Source organism: Sander lucioperca, chromosome 12 (assembly GCF_008315115.2).
Source record: "Sander lucioperca isolate FBNREF2018 chromosome 12, SLUC_FBN_1.2, whole genome shotgun sequence".
NCBI classification, from domain to species: domain Eukaryota; kingdom Metazoa; phylum Chordata; class Actinopteri; order Perciformes; family Percidae; genus Sander; species Sander lucioperca.
Window position 1 is genome coordinate 4,057,286 of NC_050184.1, and position 24,640 is coordinate 4,081,925.

Genomic DNA, 24,640 nt, shown 5'->3' on the forward strand with positions numbered 1-24,640 from the left:
GCAAAATTCAGCTGGGACCCAACAGGACCTATCCAGGCCCGTGGGGAGTTGAGATTATTTGTTTATTCTAATGTCACATATACAGTGCGTTACTGGGCTCTACCTGTCCCCGTCCAACACATTCTAACTCCCAGCACTTCAAAAAGTGACGCTTGGTCAGATGCCTTTGACGTTTGTTACTGACGCAAAAAAGTCTCCTTTAGCGTCGGGACTCATGGGTCACTTTTTGATGTTCTGGGTCTGGAACAATTTGGTCATTCTTCATTTAAAAAAATGTCCATTTCAGTGACATGCGGGACAAGAACAGGACATGAAACCCAGTCTCCTGGGTGAAGGTCCTGTGTTGTTTGGTCCATCCTCCCCCCCCAACCAACCTCATTACCTGGATTTTCGGTCTTTCCTACTACTCGCCACCGTTGTCTCTCTTAATACTACGTCATCTTACAGCGCCGCGGTCGAGCTGCTGCTCTGCCCGGTGGGTCCCATACAGACACTGAAGGGTGATTTTTGTTTAATTTAAGTTTTTTCTGGGAGGCTTTTTGCCTAAATGTTAGGACAGCTGTAGACGGGAAGCCACAAGTTGTAATTGCAGAATAGTCACACATTGAATTCCCTACAATTTTCAGGACTCTTTTATGCCCTGTCTACACGTAACTGGATATTTTTGAAAACAGCTCATAGTTTCAAAATAAATTCTGACCGCACGACCAAAATAGCGCACACATAGCCAGTAGGTGGCGATAAAAGCTATGTCAATGATGCCTCAAATAGCAAAAATAAAAGATTCTGAGTATGCCTAGTGAGCTTTTTTTTCACTTTGGCATGCATTAATAAATCTAACAGAGTTAAACAATAGTAGCAATTATTCATTATTTCTTCATTCATACATTTTTGATACCTATTTATCGAACATCTCTCTGTAACACGGCACGACGCATCTCGTGTTATAGTCAGCGCTTCTTGTGTTAATCAGGAGGACCTGGAACACAGAAAGGGGTCTGAAGGCAGGTCACAGGGAGAGAAAAAGTCACAAACGCATCCAAAAATCCACAGAGCCTGGAGCACATTGGACAAGGATAGGTGCTAGCTGCTAAAAATGTAAACTAAACTATTAAAGCATGTCTTTCTCTCGTCGTTGAAGGGGTTAGGGGGGTTGCAAACACCAACCTCATTATTCTGGGGGGGACGTGACTCAAAAAGGTTGAGAACCACTGCGCTAGAGTACTTAACACCAACATTTCAAATTCACGGTTTGAACAGCCAACATGGATACCACTCAACATGAAAGTAGCTTTTACAGGGTCTCTTATGCACATGATCTGTGGCAGGAAAAAGTCTGTATTTAAGTATTTGATTCTAAATTAAAGATGCGTATTAGCCCTTATTACCCCCTAATTTTGGTGATCCAGGAAATTAAGTTAAATGTGTTCAAACACCAAATGCACTTTGCACCGCTTTTAGTGCTGTATGTGTGAGTGTTTATATTTACTCCATGTGTAAATGTGCCTGTGTGGGATTATAGCTGGCTGTGTGTGTCTGCCTGCATGTAAACGTGTGTGTGTGTGTGTGTGTGTGTGTGTGTGTGTGTGTGTGTGTCTGTGTGTGTGTTGCATAGCCCAGGGCTATCCTGTGTGTATTTAATTTGCGATTTTTGACAGCTGCATTATTCCCAGACTAGCAAGAGGTTGACTGTTCTAACCTCCATCCACCCACTGCAGGGAGCTTTTTTTCATCTCTTCTGCGGGGGGGGGGGTCTGCTTGTGCTCTGCCATGATGCTGATACAGTAACATATGCCTGTGTGGCTCCATATCAACGCCGCATTTTTAAATACTACTGCAGTGCCTGTTGGGAACGGGTTGGCCGATTGCTTGGCCCTTCGGTATCGCTGCTTGCAGCTTTCTGGAGAAGCGCTCATCCTAACAGCTTCACTCTCGACCCTGCTCTTCCTCGGATGCTGAGCAACAAACCTGCCAGGACATAGCTGCGTCCCCTAGAAATGCTAGAGCGTCACTTGCTAACAGCTATTTGGGAGCAGGCTATTTCTGGGAACAAAAAGCGCTCAATCTAAAAGTTAGATCGCTGATGCTTGAAATGTTTGATTTTTGCTACAATGCAACATCTCTGGTCATCTGTTCTTGAATGTACTGTAGCGAGCAACGGCAAGCGAGTTGTACCCAGCATGCCGTTCGGCAGTGTAACAGTTAATAGGGCAGAGCAGCAGAGTGTGAGCTGGAGGATTTTGGAAGAAGCTCAGAGCGGATTTTTTTTTTTAAAAGTTGGATCATTGCCTTATTTTCCGCTCCATCCCGCTCTAATTTCACTCCGGTACTGCTCACACTATGTGTTTGAAGCATGCCCTAGCCTAGTCTCTCTATGTGCCCCTCCAGAAAAAGCCCAGTCTGCTCTGATTGGTCAGCGGTTAGGGGGTACAACAGCTATTGCACAACAGCTTCCAATGGGAATCAGCCAATCAGAAGTGAGAACCAGCACAATGTGTTTCATAAGAGACGTTTGATCATGGAGTTTGTAAATGTACACACACACACACACACACACACACACACACACTCACACACACACACACACACACACACACACTCTCACACACACACATAAATACACACACATATAGAGAGGTAATAAATTGCCTCTGATTGCTGGCATGATAATAGGCAGGTTGAGAGTCTCTTCAGACAAGTGATGAAGGTTAAAGAAAGCTCTATTTTTTTTTTCTCTCTCTCTCTCTCTCACTCTCTCTCTCAAATTCAAAGGGGCTTTATTGGCAATAAAGTTTTAATAACAATGTTGCCAAAGCATCAACATACAATTTGTCCAATTACACGGACAGAATACAATAAACAGTATAATGAACATTACTTCGCTCTCTTCTCTCTCTCTCTCTCTCTCTCTCTCTCTCTCTCTATCTCCCTCTCTCTCTCTCTCTCTCTCTCTCTCTCTCTCTCTCTCTCTCTCTCTCTCTCTCTCTCTCTCTCAATTTTAAAGTTAAATTTGCTTCAATGGCATGACAATAGCAATACATCTGTGTTGCCAAAGCATAATAATAAACATACATATAAAGAACAACAAGGAGTAAATACATCTGATATAATAATACACGTGAACAGGTATGATAGGCCTTCCCCTAATAAAAGTGGAACCTTTTTTTCCTTAGTGTAGGTAGTGAAGCCTGGTATGCGTTTTTCAATCTTTTTGAAAATATTTGTTTTTTATTTCTATATTTTGGATGTCCTGGTGGCAGTGTGTACAGACAGGTTCCTCTCTTGGTCTCCACAATTTGAAATGGCGACCTCTTTCAATTTCCAGGTCCTGGTCACTGACTCTGTATTTTGTTAAATTTGATTTTTCATATGGATTTTTTCAGAGTTCTTCTGCCAGGTGGAATATCTCTGTTCAGGTATTGATAACAGAGGAGTTTGTGTTGTGATTTTTCATTTCTCCATTGTTCTGCATATTTAACTTTTAATTTTGTTTCAAATTTGTTTTGGTTGATGCGCTTTCATGTCTCTATCTCTGTCAATTCAATTCAAATTTGCTTTATTAGTACGAACAAAGGGTTTTGGGCTGAAAGGATTTGCAGGATATATAGACGTGGAGAAATGGGAAATGTGTGAGTCGAGCTAATAGATTAGCGGCCGCTGGCTCGTTAAAAGCCTGCTGATGGTCCCAATTTATCACCGTGGAGACTGACGAGGGGGCGGGTCAGAACTCCAGTCGAGTCTTTGATCAAGTGCAGGGACGAGTTATTAATAAACTCTCTCTCTCTCTCTCTCTCTCTCTCTAGCTGTGTTGGAAACCGTTCCCTATCACAGAAATAGTCCACTATGTAGTGTGTTCGCCATTTTGTAGTGGTGTTCCAATTCTCTCCAGTTAATTTCATTCATTATATAGTCCACTATAAAATACCCACAACGCACAGCTAATTTGAGTTCAATGTACCCTACATTTTTCTCCCATATACCACAATGCAACGCGGCTGTGTTTTCCCGGAGGAGAAGAAGAAGCAGAAGCACCCGCGAAAACTGAAAAGGAGAAATGGCTTTGGTTTCTAAACCGTGGAAATGTAACATGCAACATATATAAATTGACTGTATATATATATATATATATATATATATATATATATATATATATATATATATATCGCTTTTCAAGTCTTAACAACTACTCAAAATGTACAGGAACCATTCACCACACACATTCACACTCTGATGGCGCAGCATCGGGAGCAATTCAGGGTTCAGTGTCTTGCCCAAGGACACTTCGACATGGGACGGCACGGCCAGGGATCGAACCACCAACCTTCCAATTGGCAGGCGACCGCTCTACCACACGAGCCACAGCCGAAGAAACAACCTTTAACTATTCTCCTGAGTGCTCAGTTTGTTTCAGGGACTTATTAGAAGTATTTCTGTTTCGGTTTGTTTACATGATGCTGGGCGCGCCCGCCTCCGTCACACAAACAACCGGCGCATCAACCAACCGGCGGAGTGGTGAGTGAGTGAATGAGGGAACCGTTTCGAACACAGCTTCTGTTTCTATTCCCTCCCCCTGCTCGCCTTTCTCTCTTGTCGATGGAGGATGATGTCACCGTGGTTAAGACGCAGCGTTATGACATCATGAAACCGTACGGAGATGTCATCTGTCTTGTTTGCAGCAGATATCAAATGACTCGTTAGGAAATAATGGAGTGATTTAACAGTTATTACAGCCTCCTGGTGGCAACTATCCACTTCTATTTTCGTCATAGTTATTATTAGTCTGGTTTGTTTCCTCCAGGTAAAAACGGATCATTAATTACTCCTGACTCTAAAATCTGTTTCCAGACCTTCTGTTTACCGCCTCTCGCTGTGTACGTCTGCTGATCAATTTCAAGTCAATGAGCCGGAATGATGAGAAATCTGCCGGCTGTTATTGATGCCTTAGCAGTGACGATAATTATTATTATAATGACGGTAATTATGAAACGGAAGTGCACACTAGTCGTCATTCAAATGTAAGTGTTAACAGCAACGACAAATACCTTCTAAACCACTTACAGCCGGATTACCTCTTTTTAGGTTGTTTTGACTTTCAAAAAAGATCATTTAAATAAATTAATCTGAAAGCTTTTCACGGCCCCCTAGGGGGCTCCGGACAGCAAAGTCCCTGCTCTAGTGAATCATCGTCGTCATGGTGAAAGGAAACAGTATTTACTGCCGGTAGGAAACAAACAGTGCTCCCCTCATGTGACAGTCCAGGTTGTTCTCAGGAACCATCCATACATATAGCTACAAAAAGTAAAGCACTGTAATCCGTATGCATTCCACGTATTTATTGAAGCATGCAGCACATTGCCTGCTGCTGTATAACAGTTGGTCTGTGCTAACTGGCTGTGGTCTGCATGGGGAGCAGGTCAAGGTGGATTGGTGAGTCAGTCGGATTTCATGTCCTGAAAGAAGTTAAGGGGAAAACACAAGACTTTCACCCAGAAAATCTGTTGGTCAGTCGCACGGTTTGCACTATAGCGTCCCATTGCCATTCCTTCCTCCGCAACACTGCGGAGGAAGTTGTGGCTAGTCCTCACAGTATTTATTTCAATTTATGTTTTAATCATGTTGAGGTTTGGACTGTTGGTTGGATAAAACCAACATTGTGAAGGTGTCACTTTGGGCTCTGGGTAGTCTCGCATTGCCAGACCCTCCTCAAGTTCCTTCCCGAGGCTATTTTGCAGAGGCACCGTTGCTCCGTCCGGCGCTTTGAGCCGCCCAAGATGATTGTGATTGGTTTAAAGAAATGCCAATAAACCAGAGCATGTTTTTCTCCCATCCCAGAATGCTGTGTGGACTAGCCAGACCCTCCTCCACAGTGCTGTGGAGGAAGGTCTGGCAATGCGAGACTATCCAGAGCCCAAAGTGACACCTTCACAATGTTTGTTTTGTCCAACCAACAGTCCAAACCTCAACATGATTAAAAAATCAATTGAAATAAATACAAGAAAAAGCAGCAATTCACATTTGTGAAGCTGTAGCCGTGAAATATGTGTGCATTCAACAAACGATTATCAAAGTAGTTGGAAACGACTAACTGTTTCAGCTGTACTTGTACATGTTCAGATGTAAAAGTTTTATCCAAAGTAACTAAAGCTGAAGATTAATGTAGGGAAGTTACGTAAAAGTATAATACTTTCCTCTGAATGGTTGATTAGAAGTAGAAAGTGAATGAAGAGACCAGTAAAGTACAAGTAGCTTTAATTTGTACGTTTCTTGAGTAAATGTACATAGTTAACTCTCCAGATCTTCAGATCTTCTGAAATAACGCTGCAAATAGTTTGATTTTAGGTATGCGATAATCGGACTGCACTGATGCTGAAAGCGCTGCTGCTGCTATACTTTTATAGCCTCGTGAGACCGTCCTAATCTCACAAGCTCCAGTTTTCCACTCGCAGATCATTCTGTCATCTTGAGACAGAGAAAATGTGGAGCCGTTCGCCAAACGACCGACCAATCAGCGTTGGTTTTGATGCGGGTTTAGGTGTGACGCAACGAGAAGCGACTGTTCAGTCTAAACAACATGGCGGCTTCCACGGATGAGATGAGTGTAGCTATCATGCAAGTTTTATCTGAATTAGAAAGTATTCCTTCATTGAAAGAAAAGCAAAAAACGGCACTGGAGGCTTTTCTCTGGGGAAAAGATGTTTTTGCTCTTCTCCCGACTGGTTTCGGCAAGAGTTTGATATATCGTTGATCTGATTGGTTGATTTGGCCCGTCTATCACCAACATAGGTGGTGATAGACAGATGGTTTATCCAATCAGTTAACCAGTATTTTCGCCCCTTCCCAAAAGTTCTCCAACGGAAAGTTCCCAGATGGATATGCCGAGCAAATGCGAAGCAATCCATCTGACGGAGTCAGGTTAATACTTCTGGGTATTTCAGTCAAATTACAAATCTCTGACTCTGTCTCCTTTTTTGCTGCTGATTCCACTGTTGACCTGTAATATTCATTAAAAGGGGATTTAAATACAGTGTGTGTAACAGTTTAATTTCTTCTGTGTGTGACTCTCTCTCTCCTCGGGTTAATTCTTGGCACACCATCACACTTGGCAGCAATTCTCTGCACACACACACACTTCAGCTCTCTCTTTACAAATGTTCAGGGTCTCAGCGGTCCAACTGTGGCCTTGTAGATAGTGGACCTTGGGCCGGAGAGGAGGATAAAGTAAGAATACAGCGGAGGAGTAAAGAGGAGTAACGGAGGAAAGAGTAGAAAGTGGAGAGGAGAGGATTCATATAGATTTTATAGATTGGAGGCTCGGGGTAGAGAGAACGCCTGAGGGAAGAGGGAAATAAATTGGATGGAGAGTAAGAGAGAGACAATAGCTGCATGAAATTGGATTGAGAGAGAAACAAAATGAGAGATAACAAGCAAAAGAAAGGAGGCAGAAAAACAGACAGATGAAGATAAATTGAGAGAGAGAAAAATAAAATGCTGAAAGAAAGATGATGGATGAAGAGATGAAGAGGATGAAAGATACTCAACAAATGAGACCGATGACAAGTGAGAGAAAAAAGAGAAAACAGATAAATAGCCAGAGGCAAGTCCGCCATCAGAAGGGGAGGGGGGGCCCAAGGCCTGGAGGGGGGTGGGGGAGGGATTTGAACCCAATCCCTGATCTTTTTCTAAACTTCACTAAGTAGTTTTGGTGCCTAAAGCTGACCAAACTGCAGCTGTTTTTCAACGTTAACGACGTGGGTAACACTCTATAATAATGGTATGTGAATTATCATGAATTCATGGCTTCATGCATCTTATGTATCAATGTTAAAGATGGACCTGGTCAGCACTTTATTGGAAAGGGCCACAAACATGATGAAGTCATGAAGAAGCAATGTTTAGTTAATCATGATTTCAAAACTACAATTCAGTTTATTTAGCTTGTCACTTTAACTACAGACTTACCAATGAAGAAGACATGAACATCATCAATAAATCAGCACTCATGATGTTTGAAATACCTTAATTGCATTAATTCATTAAAGGGGTGATAGAATGCAAAACCGAGTTTACCATGTCATAGTTGAATAACGACAGTTCGGTGGGTAAAATGGACATACAGAGAACCTCAAAGTCCCATTGACACCCTTTCCCTTGCAAATCTCACAATTTGAAACTAAATTAAATGTGTAAAACACTAATATTTGCCAATTAACACTAAACACTAAATACAGCTGAGGCTGATGGGAATGTCATTCATTTTGCAGGTATTTGGTCCTAAACCAAAGTATTGGACAAATGAAAAATTTGAGGTGATGCTCGCTAGATGAAACATTAAAGCATTGTAATTCACCCTGAGGGGGACATGAGTGTCTGTATAAAATGTCATGGCAATCCATCAAATAGTTGTTAAGTTATTTCCGTCTGGAGCAAAGAGATTGCCCCACTGAGCCACCAACACTGCCGTCCCAAACCCTGCTAAAAGAAACGGAAGATCAGGAAAAGGAGAAGATCAATAAAGAGATCGGATATAAAAGAGATAAAAGAGTGAAATACAAAAAAAACAGACACAGACAAATAAAGAGTCACAGAGGTGGAGATGGAGGGAGAGAGACCGAGAGACTAAAGGATTGAATGGAGGAGTGCCAGCAGTGCTTGGACAGCAAATTATTTGCAGAGCTACAGATTTCCAGCAGGCTGCCTCGTTGGCCTTCCTGCCTGTCTGTCTCTCTGTGTGTGTGTGTGTGTGTGTGTGTGTGTGTGTGTGTGTGTGTGTGTGTGTGTGTGTGTGTGTGTGTGTGTGTGTGTGTGTGTGTGTGTGTGTGTGTGTGTGTGCACGCATGTGTGAGACATATCGTATGTGTTTCTGCGTTTACATGTGTAGAAATGCTGTGTGCATCTAACACACACACACACACGTCTGTATTTTGCAGGTTTAAACAGAACAGCACAGATCAGCTGACGTGTTTGTGTGTGTGCGTGCGTGTGTGCGTGCGTGCGCATACACGTCTGGGTTATTTTTACCTCTCTATTTAAAATCTGCTTGGGGATGCAGAAGCGCAGGAAGTGAGTGTCGTCTCACTTTTCCTCAAGCGAGCTCCATTTCTCCTCCACAACTCGTCCGTCCTGCTGCACTACTAATACCGTCTGCCATCCGCTTCTCTCCCATGATGCATCACCCCTTCCTCCCATACCCAGTCCATCTAAGTGAAGCCCTTAAATGAAGCAATGTCTCCTTGGCAACCATTCGTCACAGATTATTACCTCAGTGATTTTTAGAATCGTGAAGATGTGAAAGTACCCAGTTTTTGAGTTTTAAAAAACATAATTTTCTAGCATAAAACGAGTGTCCGTGTCAGGAAAGAAAGGCAGCTAGCGCTGTTATACTTCTGTAGCCTCGTGAGACCGTCCTGATCTCGCAAGCTCCAGTTTTCCACTCGCAGATCAGTCTGGCATCTTGAGACAGAGAAAATGTGGAGCCGTTCGCCAAACGACCGACCAATCAGCGTTGGTTTTGAGACGGGTTTAGGTGTGACGCAACGAGAAGCGACTGTTCAGTCTAAACAACATGCCGGCTTCCACGGATGAGATGAGCGTAGCTATCGCGCAAGTTTTATCCGAATTAGAAAGTATTCCTTCATTGAAAGAAAAGCAAAAAACGGCACTGGAGGCTTTTCTCTGGGGAAGAGAGGTTTTTGCTCTTCTCCCGACTGGTTTCGGCAAGAGTTTGATATATCGTTGATCTGATTGGTTGATTTGGCCCGTCTATCACCAACATAGGTGGTGATAGACAGATGGTTTAAAAAACATAATTTTCTAGCATAAAACGAGTGTCCGTGTCAGGAAAGAAGAAAGGCAGCTAGCGCTGTTGAATGAAAATAGTTACATTTTGTAAACTTTAGGAAATATGCTCACTCCACTGGCAGATTTTTAAGAACTGTAATGTATCAAGTTAAAAGCAAAAATATCTTTGCAGTGACCCCACAGGTTTGTCTTGGGGACCCTTTATAAGGAGCCAACAGATATAGTTCTATTTTAAGCAGCACCACTCACTATAAACTGAACACATAAATAAAATAAGGATTTCCACTTATGTACATAAACGATGCTGTATTTTGATGTTAGCATTTATCATTGCGTGCACAACAACAATATACAGTGTACACTGTGTTCACGTTCCCTTCACCATAAAACAACGTCTGCCTTCTAACTTCCCTTAATCATATTATAAACTGGTTTTCCAAGAACATATCTTCTGTTTTTCCATCAAACTCCAGTCCTGTTCCCGGCTGACAGCGGCGTCTCTTTAATGCAACCTCATGCTGCACCAGCAGGTGAAAATAAAACCTCCGACAAACAGAAGCATTTCAGATCTTTGAACAGCTCTGCACCCTCCTCCCCTCACGTCAATATGTCTTGGCTACTCTCCAGCGTACGCCAGCTGACCCGCTGCAACCTGGCAACCAATACCGTCACTGACACAGAGAAACAGCTAAAACAAAAGCACATTCCGAGTTGAACGGTGACAGGTGAGGGTAAACACTCTGAGGTGTCTTTATCTCCCGGGAGAACAGCGTGCTGAGGGGTTCACATTTTCTCCTGGAAGATGTCATTAGGGTTTTTATACTGTTATACCTTTGTACTTATTTGTGTTTAAATGAAGACTGCTGCTCTTAAATGTGAAAGCAAAACAGAGTTATTTTAGCATTATTAACTGCCTTCATTGTTAGGGTTGGGTACCGAAACCTGGTTCCGCTATGGAACTGGTTCCTACGCAACCAGAATTGTTTTAAAAGTACCGGTTCGTCATCGGAATCGTAATAATCCAAACGATACCCAACCCAATTCATTATACCCCAACACCTGACGGTACATGTCCACAGGACCATCATTTCCATGCTACCCATTCATTTGTCTGTGTATGTAGGCAGCCGCGCAATGCATTCTGGTAGCGCTGCGGTGAGTTTCGAGAGACAGGGCGTTGAGTTGCACCCTCCTTCATTTGCATAAAGTGGAGGTCCAGGCTACTTTAATGCCAATCAGGGGCCTCACTGCAAATCTCCGCCTCTCGAAACTCCCGAAAATCTTTTCAACTGAGCATTGTTGATCTAAAAGGAAGACGGATTCAGCAGCTGTGTAGTTTATTGCTCGCCTAAATGTTTTCAGAAACCCATTTCAGGGAACTATTTTCGTAAAGTAAGAAAAACTTTCCAAACGAGCCGCCATGTTGGTCCGTTTAGAAATCGGGAAGCAGACAGCCCAACAATTAAAGCATTCATCCAATCAGGTGCAGCCATCGCGGTTGTAAGATGGTGTAGCCTAGTTTTCTTTGCCTGTCAGTGGTCATTGAAGAAAAAATGTATAACTGCTAGTGGCAAGCCCATCAAATGCCAAATGCTGGGAAGCGGTGCGATTACTGCCTTCCCAAAAAAAACACCCCAGTGGACACGTACATTAAGTGTGAACAGAAAGCCTCCCTGACTGATATCCTGTTTTTAACGTTTGAATGTGAGTGATTACATATAGTATAGTGTGCACACTTGATGTAATTGTTAAAGGAGAGTAAGATGTGCATTTGCCAAATGAGAAAAAAAAACATTGTTAAACATCCTAGAACAGTAAATGTTAATGCTAGAAAATTGTTGTTGTTTATCTGCGTATGTGAGATCACTGCGGTGGATTATCCCGAGTAATCAGGACAGTGTTGGTGTATAGACACCATGCAGGACATCATCATTCAAGAGTATGAAACAGAATCATGGCATACAATGGAGGTGAACCTCCATTGTATTTGGGTGTTGGCCAAGCCCCACAGAGGTTAGACAGTATCTGGCTGTTTATCATGTTGTCTTGCGCTCCAGTTGTTGAAACCTGTGTTCAATGATCACTTCATTGCTTTCTGAAGATGCATGTGTGGTTGCCAATGGCTTTTCAGTTTGGTCGCCTGTTGCAGATTGCCATCATTTTGAGATGTGTACTGTATAATATCATGTGCCTGAAGAAGATATGATTGATTGAAATAATGCACAGCAACAGGAAATATAAATAATAAACATTGTGGGAGCAAGAACAAATGGCAATTTAAAAAAAAATTGATTAAACAACAAATATCAATATTCTAAATTGCTGTGCCTCTCACCTGCAGGTACATCCACGCCCTCTACCTTGGCGCCCAGAGCCGTTTGCATAGCAATGGGCCCCGTCGCCACTTCCACTGGCGGCTGATGTTTGAGAGCGCTGACATCACCATGCTGCGCCTCCTGGAGGCCTTCCTGAAGTCGGCTCCGCAGCTCGTCCTCCAGCTGAGTATCATGATCCACGGAAACACCGTCCTCCCTCTGCAGGGTGAGTGAGATCAACCTCCGGCTTCAGCCGTTTGTAAAGTTTGATTGACAGATTGCCTTTGATTAATATGATAAAATTGTGTTTGGGACACAGCAATATTGCTATAATGAAGTCAGACTGAGTGTTGAGGGCAGATATCAGTAGGAAAGTCTATGCTTTATTCATGCACATCTTACAAGAAGCAGATTGGCCTTTGATGAATAAAACAAAACTCTCTCGCACACGCACACACAGTCACTCACTCAGATTCAGATACACACACACACTCACTCAGACTCAGATACACACACACACACACACACACACTGCACACTCTCAGCATTCACACACACCTGGCGACACAGAAGTGAAGTCAGACACGTTTGAAAAAACACACAGTCGTGGGATACACATGCAACCTAAGAACACACACACGTGACCAACAAATAAATGACAAACTGAGTGAAGTACATTCTCAAATTTGCAAGTTTTTTCAAATTGTATGACGGAACACAGGACAGTGAAAGACGTGCCTGGCTCTCAGTTTCTCTGCTGGAAAGACAAGAAGTCCAGTGGAGCTTTAACGGCTCCCAGAAAGAGGGTACCTGTGTTGGCTCAGGAGGAGCTTCTACACTTAGGCCATCATTTGGTCAGTATCAGCTCAATGCATGGGTACTGGGCTAGGGAACCCAAGGGTGGCCGGTTCAGGTCCCGCACATATACAGTATTTGTGTGTGTGTTTGGAAAAAGTAAAGGAGCAGACAAAATGTCCTCTCTCTCTCTCTCTCTCAAGGTTTAAAGTCCTCACAAAGATGCACATATCAGAGCACCCACACACTCACATAATCTTCTGTCTATTTTGGGTAGCCTACCGTCTGCTAATCGGCATTCATGTTTTTAAATGTGGCCACTTATGCAGTCCAGACTCTCCCACTCACTTTGGTCCTGATAGAGCTTATTGATTCATCCATCAGCCAACCAATCAAACTGATCAACCGTCAGTGCTGCCAATTAATCATTCCAGTCATCTGTTAAGTACAACTCCCCGAACATTCACAAATGTTGGGATTTCCTGGGCTTCCCAAGCATAACAAACAGCATCTGTCTCTTTCTACCCATAATCCCCATAATTTGTTTTGAGTTAATTTCTTCTGCAGCTGCTTTGGTCTTTTTTCTTAAGCTGCATTCCAGGAAATGTCATGTCATTGGTCTGACTTGTAAACTCCAATATCAGCCCGAGGTGGTTGTTCCTTAGGTCATGGCTGTGGTCAGCTTGGGTTCATGTCGCATTCAATTTTGGTTTTATAAAAGGACAAAATGTATCAAGTAAAGGATGTTGGTATAAAAACATTCAGAAAAACCTCTCCTGCAGCTAAAATGCACTGTAAAACATGCAACCAAGAAAAAAAACTTCTCAAAACACACTGAATTTAAATATACAATTACATAAAACACCATAAAAAACAACTAAAACATGCAATAATTCAGAACACAAAGGAGGGAATTCAGTGGCAGTTCTAAGGAGGGGGGGGGGGGAGGGTGGCCAGTCCCAACTTAATATTAAGCCTTGACCCCCCTCTGGCCCCCCTAAATCTTAATTTATGGTCGCCACGGTGTTCCGTGCACGAGGTTCGCGCACCATAAAATTATGTCACCACGGCTGTCGTTTCCAGGCTGAGTTTTTGTAACTACGCGCCCACTGCGCGGGCTGCGCTTTCAGTTCAACACGGTTGGCTGGGAAGAGCAGGGTCGTCTGTACAAACAGCTGTGTGATTCTTCATGTACAAACCACAGGGAGTCAAACAGCCTTAATATGTAGTCAGAGAGAGACATCACACTGGGAGAATAAGAAGCATTTTGCTGGAGAGTGTGGAAAAACATGAGAGGTTGCTTTATCAAAGCTAAAAAACGGCTTCATGGAAAGAATGTTCTTTACAGTGTTACAGGCAGACAGTAAAGCACAAAGTATCGCATTATTTTGAAGCCATTTGATACAAGTGAGATTGATAGTTGATTTAAGAGGAAAATGAAAAGAAAATGACAAGTTTTCTGATTTAAAAAAGGATTAAAACGGTTGTACCGTGCTGCAGAGGAATGATTCATACTGAAGCAGACTGTCCCTTTAACAGTGACCGTATGGACCTAAAAAATGCTACCCTGAGTCATCCTCAAAGCAGAAAGTTTTTTCTAACAGCACTAATATTACTGTAGTTTTGTAAATATCTAACTCAAATATCAGTACATTTCTACATGAGAGTAATGTGCAAGTTGGTCACATCGATGCCATTAAAATGTTCGGTGCAGCTCGTTCTCTGCTCAAATTTTAATGCCCTCTCAGTGTGATTCATGGGTAATTTGAGACAAGACTGCATGATTAACACACATGAATGTTTAATGTGTTCAAACTACGCTCTGGGCAGCTCGCCGTGCGCCTCATAGTTTGACTTCAGAAGAAACTGATTCTGGTCCACTTGAATGAGCTATGAGGAAAAACAATTAAAGGTGCTACACAGTTGCATTTTAGTAATTCAATCATTTTGAGACATGACGCCATCTATTGTCTGCACTGGAGGATCACATAAGTAATGTTCCCATTGTGTGATTTTCACTAGCAATTGATTCATTTGTTCTGGTCCAGGAAAAATACATCTTTACAAATACCCGCCAAATTTGGTACTGGCCATTACATTTGATGTAAATATTCATGATCCCCAGAAAATGATTCTTTATGTTTTTAGTGGTCCTTGTGAACAGTTCTCAGTGGGACGTACAGTTCAGAAATAAACTTGTCAGTGCTCTTTGATGGCCAACATGTATTATGGTATCACTGTTTCTAAACTACCTTAAACATTTGACAAAAAAACAACATAAGTCAAGGGAGACTTACTTGCTTTCTTTTTAAAGCTTTCTACCAAATATTTGTTGCGAGGTATGGTTAAAAGCTCCAGGAAAAGCCCGTAAGTGAACGTTGAGTTAAGATTATTTCTTATACTACCTTTCATGCTCTACCTTAAAATACATTCGGTATTTCTATACAGCAATTAGTTTTTACCTAATCGGTGGATTGGTACAGCACATCAGTACTTTTTTTTTTGTATTTAGATTTAGATTTGTTTTTCTTTTCTGTCAAACAATCACAACCACATCCACATTCAACACAAGACCACAAACTCATCAAAAATTACAGTACAACAGACAGGGGAGGGGTGAGGGGAGGGGGGCAGCTGCAGAACCTAAATTAATTTACTGTATATGTCCAGTTTTTCCAAGTATAGCCTTATAGAGATCTAGGGTCCTTCTTCTCCTCGGTGAAATGCATAGAGGGCTAATGCAGCCCGTTCCATTGACAGCAAATCTAGAAAGTCCTTTAACCAATTGTCTGTCTAAAAGCAATTGGGTTTATGAGTTTTCCAGTTCATCATAATAATTCGCTTCACAGACAAAAAGGCCAAGGCGATGATGTGTTGGATAAGTGTTCACTGTATATTATCTACCTTACTGCCTAGAAGGCAGATGAGTGGGCAGAGTGGTATTTTTTACATTTAGAATGGAAGACAATCTAGATATATCTTCTTTCCAAAAAAACTCTTCACTGCGGGGCACTGTCATGTGAGGTGTATCAGTGTCCCTGTCTCACTGCAACCATGCCAAGATAGATGTGAGAGGGAGTTGTCTATTTTGTTAAGTCTGCTCTGGGTTACATACGCTCTATGTAGTACTTTAATTTGAAGAATTTTGTTTCTTACACATTTAGATAAAGCTGTTGTGTTTCTAGTAACCATCTCCCACTTTGCATTAGTCAGAGATATGCCCAAGTCCCTCTCCCATTGATGTTTGATGGAGGATAAGCTGTCAAAGGATGCAGTGGACAATAACAATATGAATATGTTATAACAATAATATGACAACAACAACAACAACAATATGAATATGTTATAACAATAATCATATATATATAATATATATATATATTACAGATATATCAGTAAATCAATACTGATATATCTGCAATACATTGGAGGGGTAGATTATAATTGTGTCTTACAATATCACTGTTGTGAGTTGAGAGCCCATCAATCGATTCCATGTTGGAGACACTCCAAAGTTCAAGTTGTTTTGACTGTAATAGAGTCAACAGTGACTGCCCACTTTTCGAAGGGCTCTGGTTCCGGAAGTGATTTTTCCTGTTAATTGTCTCCATTGACTTTTCATTAAATGCTTATATAAAGAGTTGTGGGCCTGGAACCAAGCCAACCAGCTACAAGATGAACGGTGACTGTAAAACATTCGATGCCACGCATAAAAACATTTTGAAAACAGCAAAACAGGCGAAGGTATAAGACTGCGTACAGAAACTAGACTTCAGTGGTAGCAGCTCACTAACCGTTTGCGGGTTCGGTAAACATTTCTATGGTAACAACCAGAGCATATGAGCGGAGTGGAGCGGTGAGAATCTCAGCTCATCGCTCACAGAACTGTTCACCCCTCCGCTCCCCCGCTCAAAGCTACATCAGGGCGCTCCGCTCATTATCGCTCAGCGCTCAACGCAGTTTGCTTCGCGCTCCTTTCAAATCGCCTCCCGCTCGCTCCAAAAAAGGAAAAAATCTACTCCATTATTGAGCCGAGTTTTGAATGAAAATAGTCTGTTGATGACAGACAGATGGATTCTGGGTCAGGCTTGACTGAGCATGCTTCAGACTCGTGGTGTGAGCGGAGCGAAATTGGAGCGGGAAATAGAGCGACGCTCCATCCTTTTAATGCCGCTCTGCGTTCTGTCTAAGACCCGCCCGCTCGCGCTCCCCGCTCGCTCGCGCTCCCCGCTCGCTCCCGCTCCACTCCGCTCACATGCTCTGGTAACAACGAGCTCCAGCAATGATTGTGGGTGGTGTAGTACTTAATTCACATAAAATTGTGAATAAAACGTTTGTTTTATGTTTTTTTTAAAATAAGGTTGATTTCATACAGACTTGTGGCTTCTACAGGGGCAGAAACCTTTTGTTTTACAATCTCAGCTCAGGATGGTTTAAACATTATGGCTAATAATCAAAATCCTTATGAAGAAAATGAACGGGATTTTTACTTTCAGAACCACACTGTTGAGCTCTTTATTGGTGTTTAATGTCAGTTTGTTATAGTAGACTTTATTGTAGCCAGTCATCTCCCTTTCTTTCTTTCATTTTCATCACTCAAATGTCTTTCTATTTGTGCCTCTTCCTTACCTTCCTCTTATATTCTCTCTCTCTCTCTCTCTCTCTCTCTCTCTCTCTTCCTCTGTCCCACCAGGTCTCTCGGCCTCGGCCTCCCTGGTCTCTCTTGCCTGGATGATCGCCTCCTACCAGAAGGTTCTCCGGGACTCCCGCGACGACAAGCTGCCCATGTCCTACAAGGCTGTGATCACCCAGATGCTGTGGCACTTCTTCACCATCGGGGCGCGGACCGTGGCCTTCGCCCTCTTTGCCTCCGTCTTCCAGCTCTACTTCGGCATATTCATCGTCAGCCACTGGTGCGCTGCAAAGAGGCTGGCTCCACAATCACAAGCTTAGCATTTGAAAATTGTGTTTTTTAATAATAGTTTTCAGCCCGTTCTTATTCCCAAGTTGTCAAATACTGACGCTTGGTCAGTGGTTCTCAAGTAAGTAAGTAAGTAAACTTTATTTATATCTCAGTTATCTGATACTGACGCAACAATCCCCCTTCAGCGTATGTGTGGAACGCACCAGGCAGAGCAGCAGCGTGACCGTGGCGCTGTAAGATGACGTAGTATTAAGAGAGACAACAGTAGAGAGTAGTATGAAAGACCGAAAATCCACGTAAGGTGCAGGTTGGGGGGGTGGATGGGTCAAACAACACAGGACTTTCACCCAGGAGACTGGGGTTCATGTCCCGTTCTCGTCCTGCATGTCAGTTAAACCTATATTTTTTAACCCCACCCACAATCTTTCCCTAACCCTAACTAACCCCGCATGTTGAAAAATGACAGAAAATCGTTCGTCCGAGATCGTCAAAAAAGTGATGCCAAGAGTCCCAACCAAGCGCCTCTAAATATGACGCCAAAGGGCTAGAGTAGACTCTAAAGGAGACTTGTACATCTACATCTACAACAAACACCAAAGGCCCCTGACCAAGCATCGCTTTTTGACATTCTGGGAGTGAGAATGTGTTGTAGTTTTAGTAAATCAGATCCTTTAGAAAGTCATACAACCATGTATTTACTGAAATACATTGTTGTTTACATTACTATGCAGAAAAACAGCTTTCCTAAGTAAATTGTAAGTAAACACTGTACATATATCCTCTTTCAACATGAACCCATTCTCAATCATTAGCTGTATTAAATCACAACGTGTGGTTAAAAAAAAAAACAGCTTTCTCTGCAATTTGCTGGTTCTTTCCCGCAAGGAGGTACACTTTGTACTGGCTGATTTAAAACTTTCCTCTCTATTCATTCTGATTATTTATAGATTGATGACATTGGTGCAGAAAGGACGTGGTCTCAGAGATTCAATATTGATGTCTTAACTTGTCATGATTTGACTTTGGGTCATTTTTGTGTCTGTTTGTCGTGTTATAAAGTGTTTTAAGTGAAATATCCCTTTATAGCCAGATCCTTGATTTAAAGCTATAGTGCGTAGTTTCTGTCTCCCCCATGAGGAATTCTAAGTAATGACAACAAAACTGTCAGCGCGTCCACGTGATACAAGCCTTCCGTGATTGCACCCCTTGTTGTGTCTTGAATACATTCCTCCACTCAAAGAGGCTTAGATCCCCAAGCAGACACTATATAACCACACTTACAGTGTAAAGCACCACTTTAATAGCCCCCATTTAAAAAAAACAAAAAAAGCTATTTTTATAACCATTTCCTGTAGAGAGGATAAAAGAGTAAACTCCATTTGCGGGAGGGAAGGTTACAAGGTCAGTAACATTTAAAAAATGTATGGCTGAATTAGGGTGAAGTTAATGCTATTGCAATCAGCTCATTAGACTATAAGATGTATTGTGTGAAAACGTTTTTTATGTCATGACATAGGGACACATAGAGGTGTCCAAAATCATATCCAATCAGTGAATTTCATGTCAATCTGCCCATTCAATTTGTATGTTTCTTATGCACCAGTGAAACATTTGGCCATAATTAGGATTCATCCTCTGGAATTATGAATATCACCACAAACACTGGAGTCTGGGCCAAACGCCTTTCTCATAGAGAAATGCATTACCAGGACTCAAAAAGCCTCTTTAATTACCTTGATAGGGTGGTGTCATTGTCCAATGCTGTTTTACTGGTTGTAATTACAGTGGGATAATGTGTGGCTGTAGTAATAACACCAATGATGGTAGTAGCAATGACATAGAACAGAAAAATACTTCACACATCAATTATGTAAGACAGGTCCGTAGGAGAGGGACGAGTAGGTCAAAAGTTGCAAAGAAACTCCCTCACACTGTCTTACTTTGGCAACATATTGGTACTAGAACTTCATCAGGAAAAATGCATGTTTTGTGTGCATTAATTTGCCTGATGAAGGTCCAGTACCGAAAGGTTTACATTAAATATATCTTTGCAAGTTAGTGTGCAGGAGTTTCCTTGCAACGTTTGACCAGTAGCAATGATGTAGAAATAATAAAATGCATGTTAGGATTGCTACAAAGAATAGGTGTTCTCTTCTAGAAAATAGAAAATACTCATTATAGTCAAGTCCTGGTAAAGTAGCCTATGTAAATGTCTTTACATGCGGGGGGCGTGACGAATAAACAAATTACAAAAAAATACAAATTATCAGCTGCGAATATTGCCGTCAAAACTATTCATTCTGGCAGCGATGTGAATTTGGAACAGTTGCTCAATAAAAGGTTTGAATATTCGCGCCAGGTCATTTACTTTGTCACTGGGACAGTTATGCAGTGTAGCATATGTTTAGGTCTTTTATTGTAAGAGGTAAGAAGGGAAAGAGTGTCTCTGGTAAACGCTGCCTTTGTCAAGGTTGAAAGTAGTAATAAAGATGGCCGTCTATACAGCCTCCTGTCCTGTTATTGTATTATGATCCTCATAATAAGTAAACAACAAAACGACCTTGTTCTGAAAAAAATTACGTTGCTTTATAAGCGGCGTAATATTTTCGTTATTGTATAATATTGTCTAGGTTGAAAAAACTAAACTAAAAAAACTAAAAAACGGTAAGTTACCTTATAAGTCACAACATTCTTCTTAGTACCAGTCATCATAAAATTCACAGCAGGCGTAGTGTTGTTACTAACTAACTTTTTATTGTCTTTCAGGTGTGTCATGACGTTCTGGATCATCCAAGGTGAGACCGACTTCTGCATGTCCAAGTGGGAGGAGATCATCTACAACATGGTGGTGGGCATCATCTACATCTTCTGCTGGTTCAATGTCAAGGAGGGCCCCAGCCGCTTCCGCATGACCGTCTACTACTCCGTGACACTGGCCGAGAACGTGGCGCTGACCGCCGCCTGGTACACCTACCGCGGTCCGCCCACCTCTGACTCCTACGCCGTAGTGGTGGTGTGCCTGGTGGCCTGCAGCTTTGCCCTGGGAACCTTCTTCATGCTGGTGTACTACTGCTGGCTGCACCCTGACGGGCCGGTTCTGGGCTCACAGTGGGGAGGCTGTGTGGATGAGGGTGTGGTGGGTGCGGGAGGGGTAGCGGGAGTGATTGACGCTTGCCTCACTCCATCCCAAGGGTCCCAAACGGACATGGTCATTACCAGCCCTCCGAGGACTCTCCCCAGGACTAAAGACACGGGGGAGCCGGTTCCCGGGGAGCGAGACAAGGACAGAGACAGGGACAGTTGCCTGCCCGTCTTCCAGGTTCGTCCCTCTCCTTCATCCTCACCTGCATTCCTTCACAGGACCTCGTCGTCATCCCGCGCACAGGAGGGCCCCGTGATCCGGATCGACCTGCCGAGGAAGCGATACCCGGCCTGGGATGCGCACTTTATCGATCGCCGCCTCCGCAAGACCATTCTGCTTCTGGAGACCACGTCAGCCGTCAGCCCCAGGATACAGTACAGGAGTAGCATGATGGGCAGCAAAGAGGTATTAGAATATGAAACAACTGTCTAAGCCAAAAAGGGCTTTTTAATTTAAAGGTGCAGTCTGGGACCACTCAGCCTGAGATCAGTTCTCATCCCAGAACTACGCCAGGAGAAACGTGGAAAGGAGACACCGAGTGTCAGCCAACTCTAACAAAAACGAGGTTGTCAAAACTTGATTGTAAAATGTGAAGCGCAATCTGGGACTAAAGCTCTCCCCTTAGGGCGCAGTCCGGGAGTATGTAGCATGAATGAGCCGTGGGAAGTTAATGGAGTAACACTGAACTGGGATAATCTTCGTCTTTTCTAAAAAGCTTGGAGCTGAGAAATGTAATTTCTCATCCTGGGACCAAGGAGTGTTAGATTTAGTTTCGTCCTGCATGGTCAGAACAGGAAGTAAAAGGATTTGAGGGCGATGAAGTTGCGGAGTTTGAGATAATTGAGAAACCGTCTGCTGCATGAACTTGAGCCTTGGACCCCGGAGACTCAACAGAGACTTACCAGGGAACTTTAAAGACTGGAGTTTGCACGGGATATGCAATCTTTTGGTTTGGTAGCAAATTCGACACTGCAGAGAATGGAGACTATCTAATAAATATTGCATAAGGGATTTTCTTTTGAGGGCAAAAAATAACTTGATGCCTCAGTTAAAACTGAGGTAAATTTGGCTGAAAAGTGATGTCTAGTTTTAGTTTTTAAAAAAGAAATCTAGGTTACATACAGGGGCAATTCTAGGATCAGACATTTAGGGGGGCTCAGCCCCTAATGAGAATGTCACACATATACAGTGCCTTGCAAAAGTGTTAACCCCCCCCCCCTGCTAAATCAGTAATTTCATTATCCGATAATCTCTGAGCTAGCTACTGAACAACAACGTCGGCTAACGTTTTTTGACACTATTAACAATATGATGGAACTAAACCTGACACTTTATAAGTCACGGTAATAACGACCAATTTGACACAATGTTCTAACATTTAGCAAATGACCAACTTCATCTCTGGGGACTACCAACGTTAAACTTTCCAACCGCACTACTGCTCTCCCTCTGACAGATCAGATAGAGACTCGGCTAAAGGCGGGAGTCTGGCACAACCACCTAGCCTGGGAAAACCCTGACGAACTTCCGGCAAATTTGAGATTTGCTCTGCAAGTCAGTCTGGCCAAGCCCATTCAAGCCCATTTCCAATTTTTCCAAATCGAGGCACCAATCACAATTGTTGAGGCGGGCTTGACGCGATGACAATAGCGCAGCGACGGCAAGCAGCGTTTTTTTTACATTCAACATGACGGCCACCGAAGCGCAGCAACCCGGTGATGCCGCTGCCACTGCTACGTCACCCGGATCGTTGGTCTGATTCGTTTTAGGTCTATCCAATTGCGCCCAGAGGCATTTGTGTGGCGTCCGTTGGAAATGGGCTGTGAATGAAGCTTGCCCAGACCCACTCTCAGTTACAACTGAGAAGGGTCTGGTGTCAACCAGGCTAACAACCACCTCCAGTTGGCTAAAACTACGTTTCTGTTAACCATTTCCTTAACTGGGTTACAGGTGGATAGCATTGGCTACAGCGACACAGGATATTAAACCTGTTTCAAGCCCTGACAGACAAGTTTGCAAACTCTATCTAGAAGCACAAACATGAGCCCCCCTAAAAAGGGTCTAAAATCACTCATGGTTACATATAAAAAAGGTTAATATGATGTTTCAACAACACTTAAATTAATATATTTCAGTGAAGGACAATGAAAAAATGTCTGTCTATAAGCTAGATAACTCACTTTTAACCACATTTAACCCAGTTTTAATTAAGACATTTTATTTTTACCTCCAAATCATCAATTTGATGCTAATTAAGTATTTTTCACAATGTACAATGTTGACTTTGCAGCATACATATGTTTTAGCAATGAGACAGTGATGATAACATTGAAAAAAGGTACCATAAGATTCCAGAAGATTGCATGTCCCTCACAAACTTCGGTAGCTGTAAGCATTCTGTCCGTGGCGTCTAAAGAGAAATATAATCTCATACATTGGGCTCCAGTCTCATGACAACACAAGGACCCGTCAAATGTAGGCTCACAAGTCCAGATGGTTTCTGAAATGTAAGCCTGACATTCAAGTGACAACAGTCACCCATCCATATGTGATACAAAAACAACCATAGCAAAAGTCCCACTGTTTACATTCCACCTGAGAACGGACTTGTTTGAAAAAATCAATCAGGACTGGATGTAAGGGGGATGACTTCTGCAATGGCTACCACCATATGGCATCTGTAAGTCACCACAAACAGGCCTGTGATGTACAGCCGAATAAATGCAGATGTCCGATATAAGCTATTATAATAAGCTGTAGTTAGGTGATGAATGACTTTTGGATGAAGAAGCTTCATTTACTCATATGAGTCTAAATGTTGTTCACCTTTCTTGGAATACATACAATATAGGGGTTCACTATGCTGTGAAAACATTTTGCAGTGTGTTTTGAGGGTTTGTGGAGAGAACAGTAGCTAAAGAGCAATCTCTCTTCATCCTGTCAACAGACCTTAAAGAAAGTGTGTTGGAATGTGAAAACACTAAACGTATCCAGGAAGTGGTAAATACAAGTAACAATATATGTGTAAAGAAAACTGATAACAAAACTCAAAGATGCAAAGTATCAGGATTGTTTTTGCAGGCTAGCGACTTAGCAAAAGCTGCTGTTTCTTGAAACAGATAGGTTGACAGGGGTTTGGACTTTTCGAAAGGTGGCATTGTTTACAAACCATGTACAGGCCTTTGATTCAAATTAGATATTGGCAGATTCAGGTTTAGACTGAGTGCCATCATCAGTCGACTGACAGAAAAAAATGGTCTTTGCTTCTTGAAAGCTGCTGTTGTGATGACGTTAAGCAAGGACCTACAAATTCTGCAGAGCTGAAGAGGTCCAAGTTTAAATGCAGCAGCTCCCAGGTGTAAATGTGTAACTATCAATTAGAGAGCAGCTGGATGGATGCTGAGAAAGTCGTGCATGGTCAGCAACAGTACCTGAAGAAAGAACAGTTAAAAAAAAAACTAAAAAAAAACCACTAGCATCAAAGCTAACTTCTGTCCTCTCTCATATGTCAGTCTATCTTTGAAGTTCTTCTAAAATACATTATTTTCGTTAAGAGCCTTTAGGGTTAGTCCGTGCATTTAAGGTGACTTGTGATTTGGTATGAAATGGGAGTTCTTTAAGTCCATCCCAGAAACATTTAAACCAATGTTGTGATTGTTTTAGATA

General features: G+C 42.4%; 1 protein-coding gene across 1 annotated transcript in view; it reads left to right on the top strand.

The window, feature by feature from the left end:
- xkr7 (XK, Kell blood group complex subunit-related family, member 7) overlaps positions 1-22,183 on the top strand; it is an 83,751-nt gene extending 61,568 nt beyond the window's left edge. The window contains exons 2-4 of the mRNA XM_031312144.2: positions 12,140-12,339; positions 17,602-17,821; positions 20,599-22,183. Coding sequence (XP_031168004.1) covers positions 12,140-12,339; positions 17,602-17,821; positions 20,599-21,406 — 1,228 coding nt within the window. The 3' untranslated portion in view covers positions 21,407-22,183. The remainder of the gene's footprint in view (positions 1-12,139; positions 12,340-17,601; positions 17,822-20,598) is intronic.
- Positions 22,184-24,640: the final 2,457 nt, after the last annotated feature.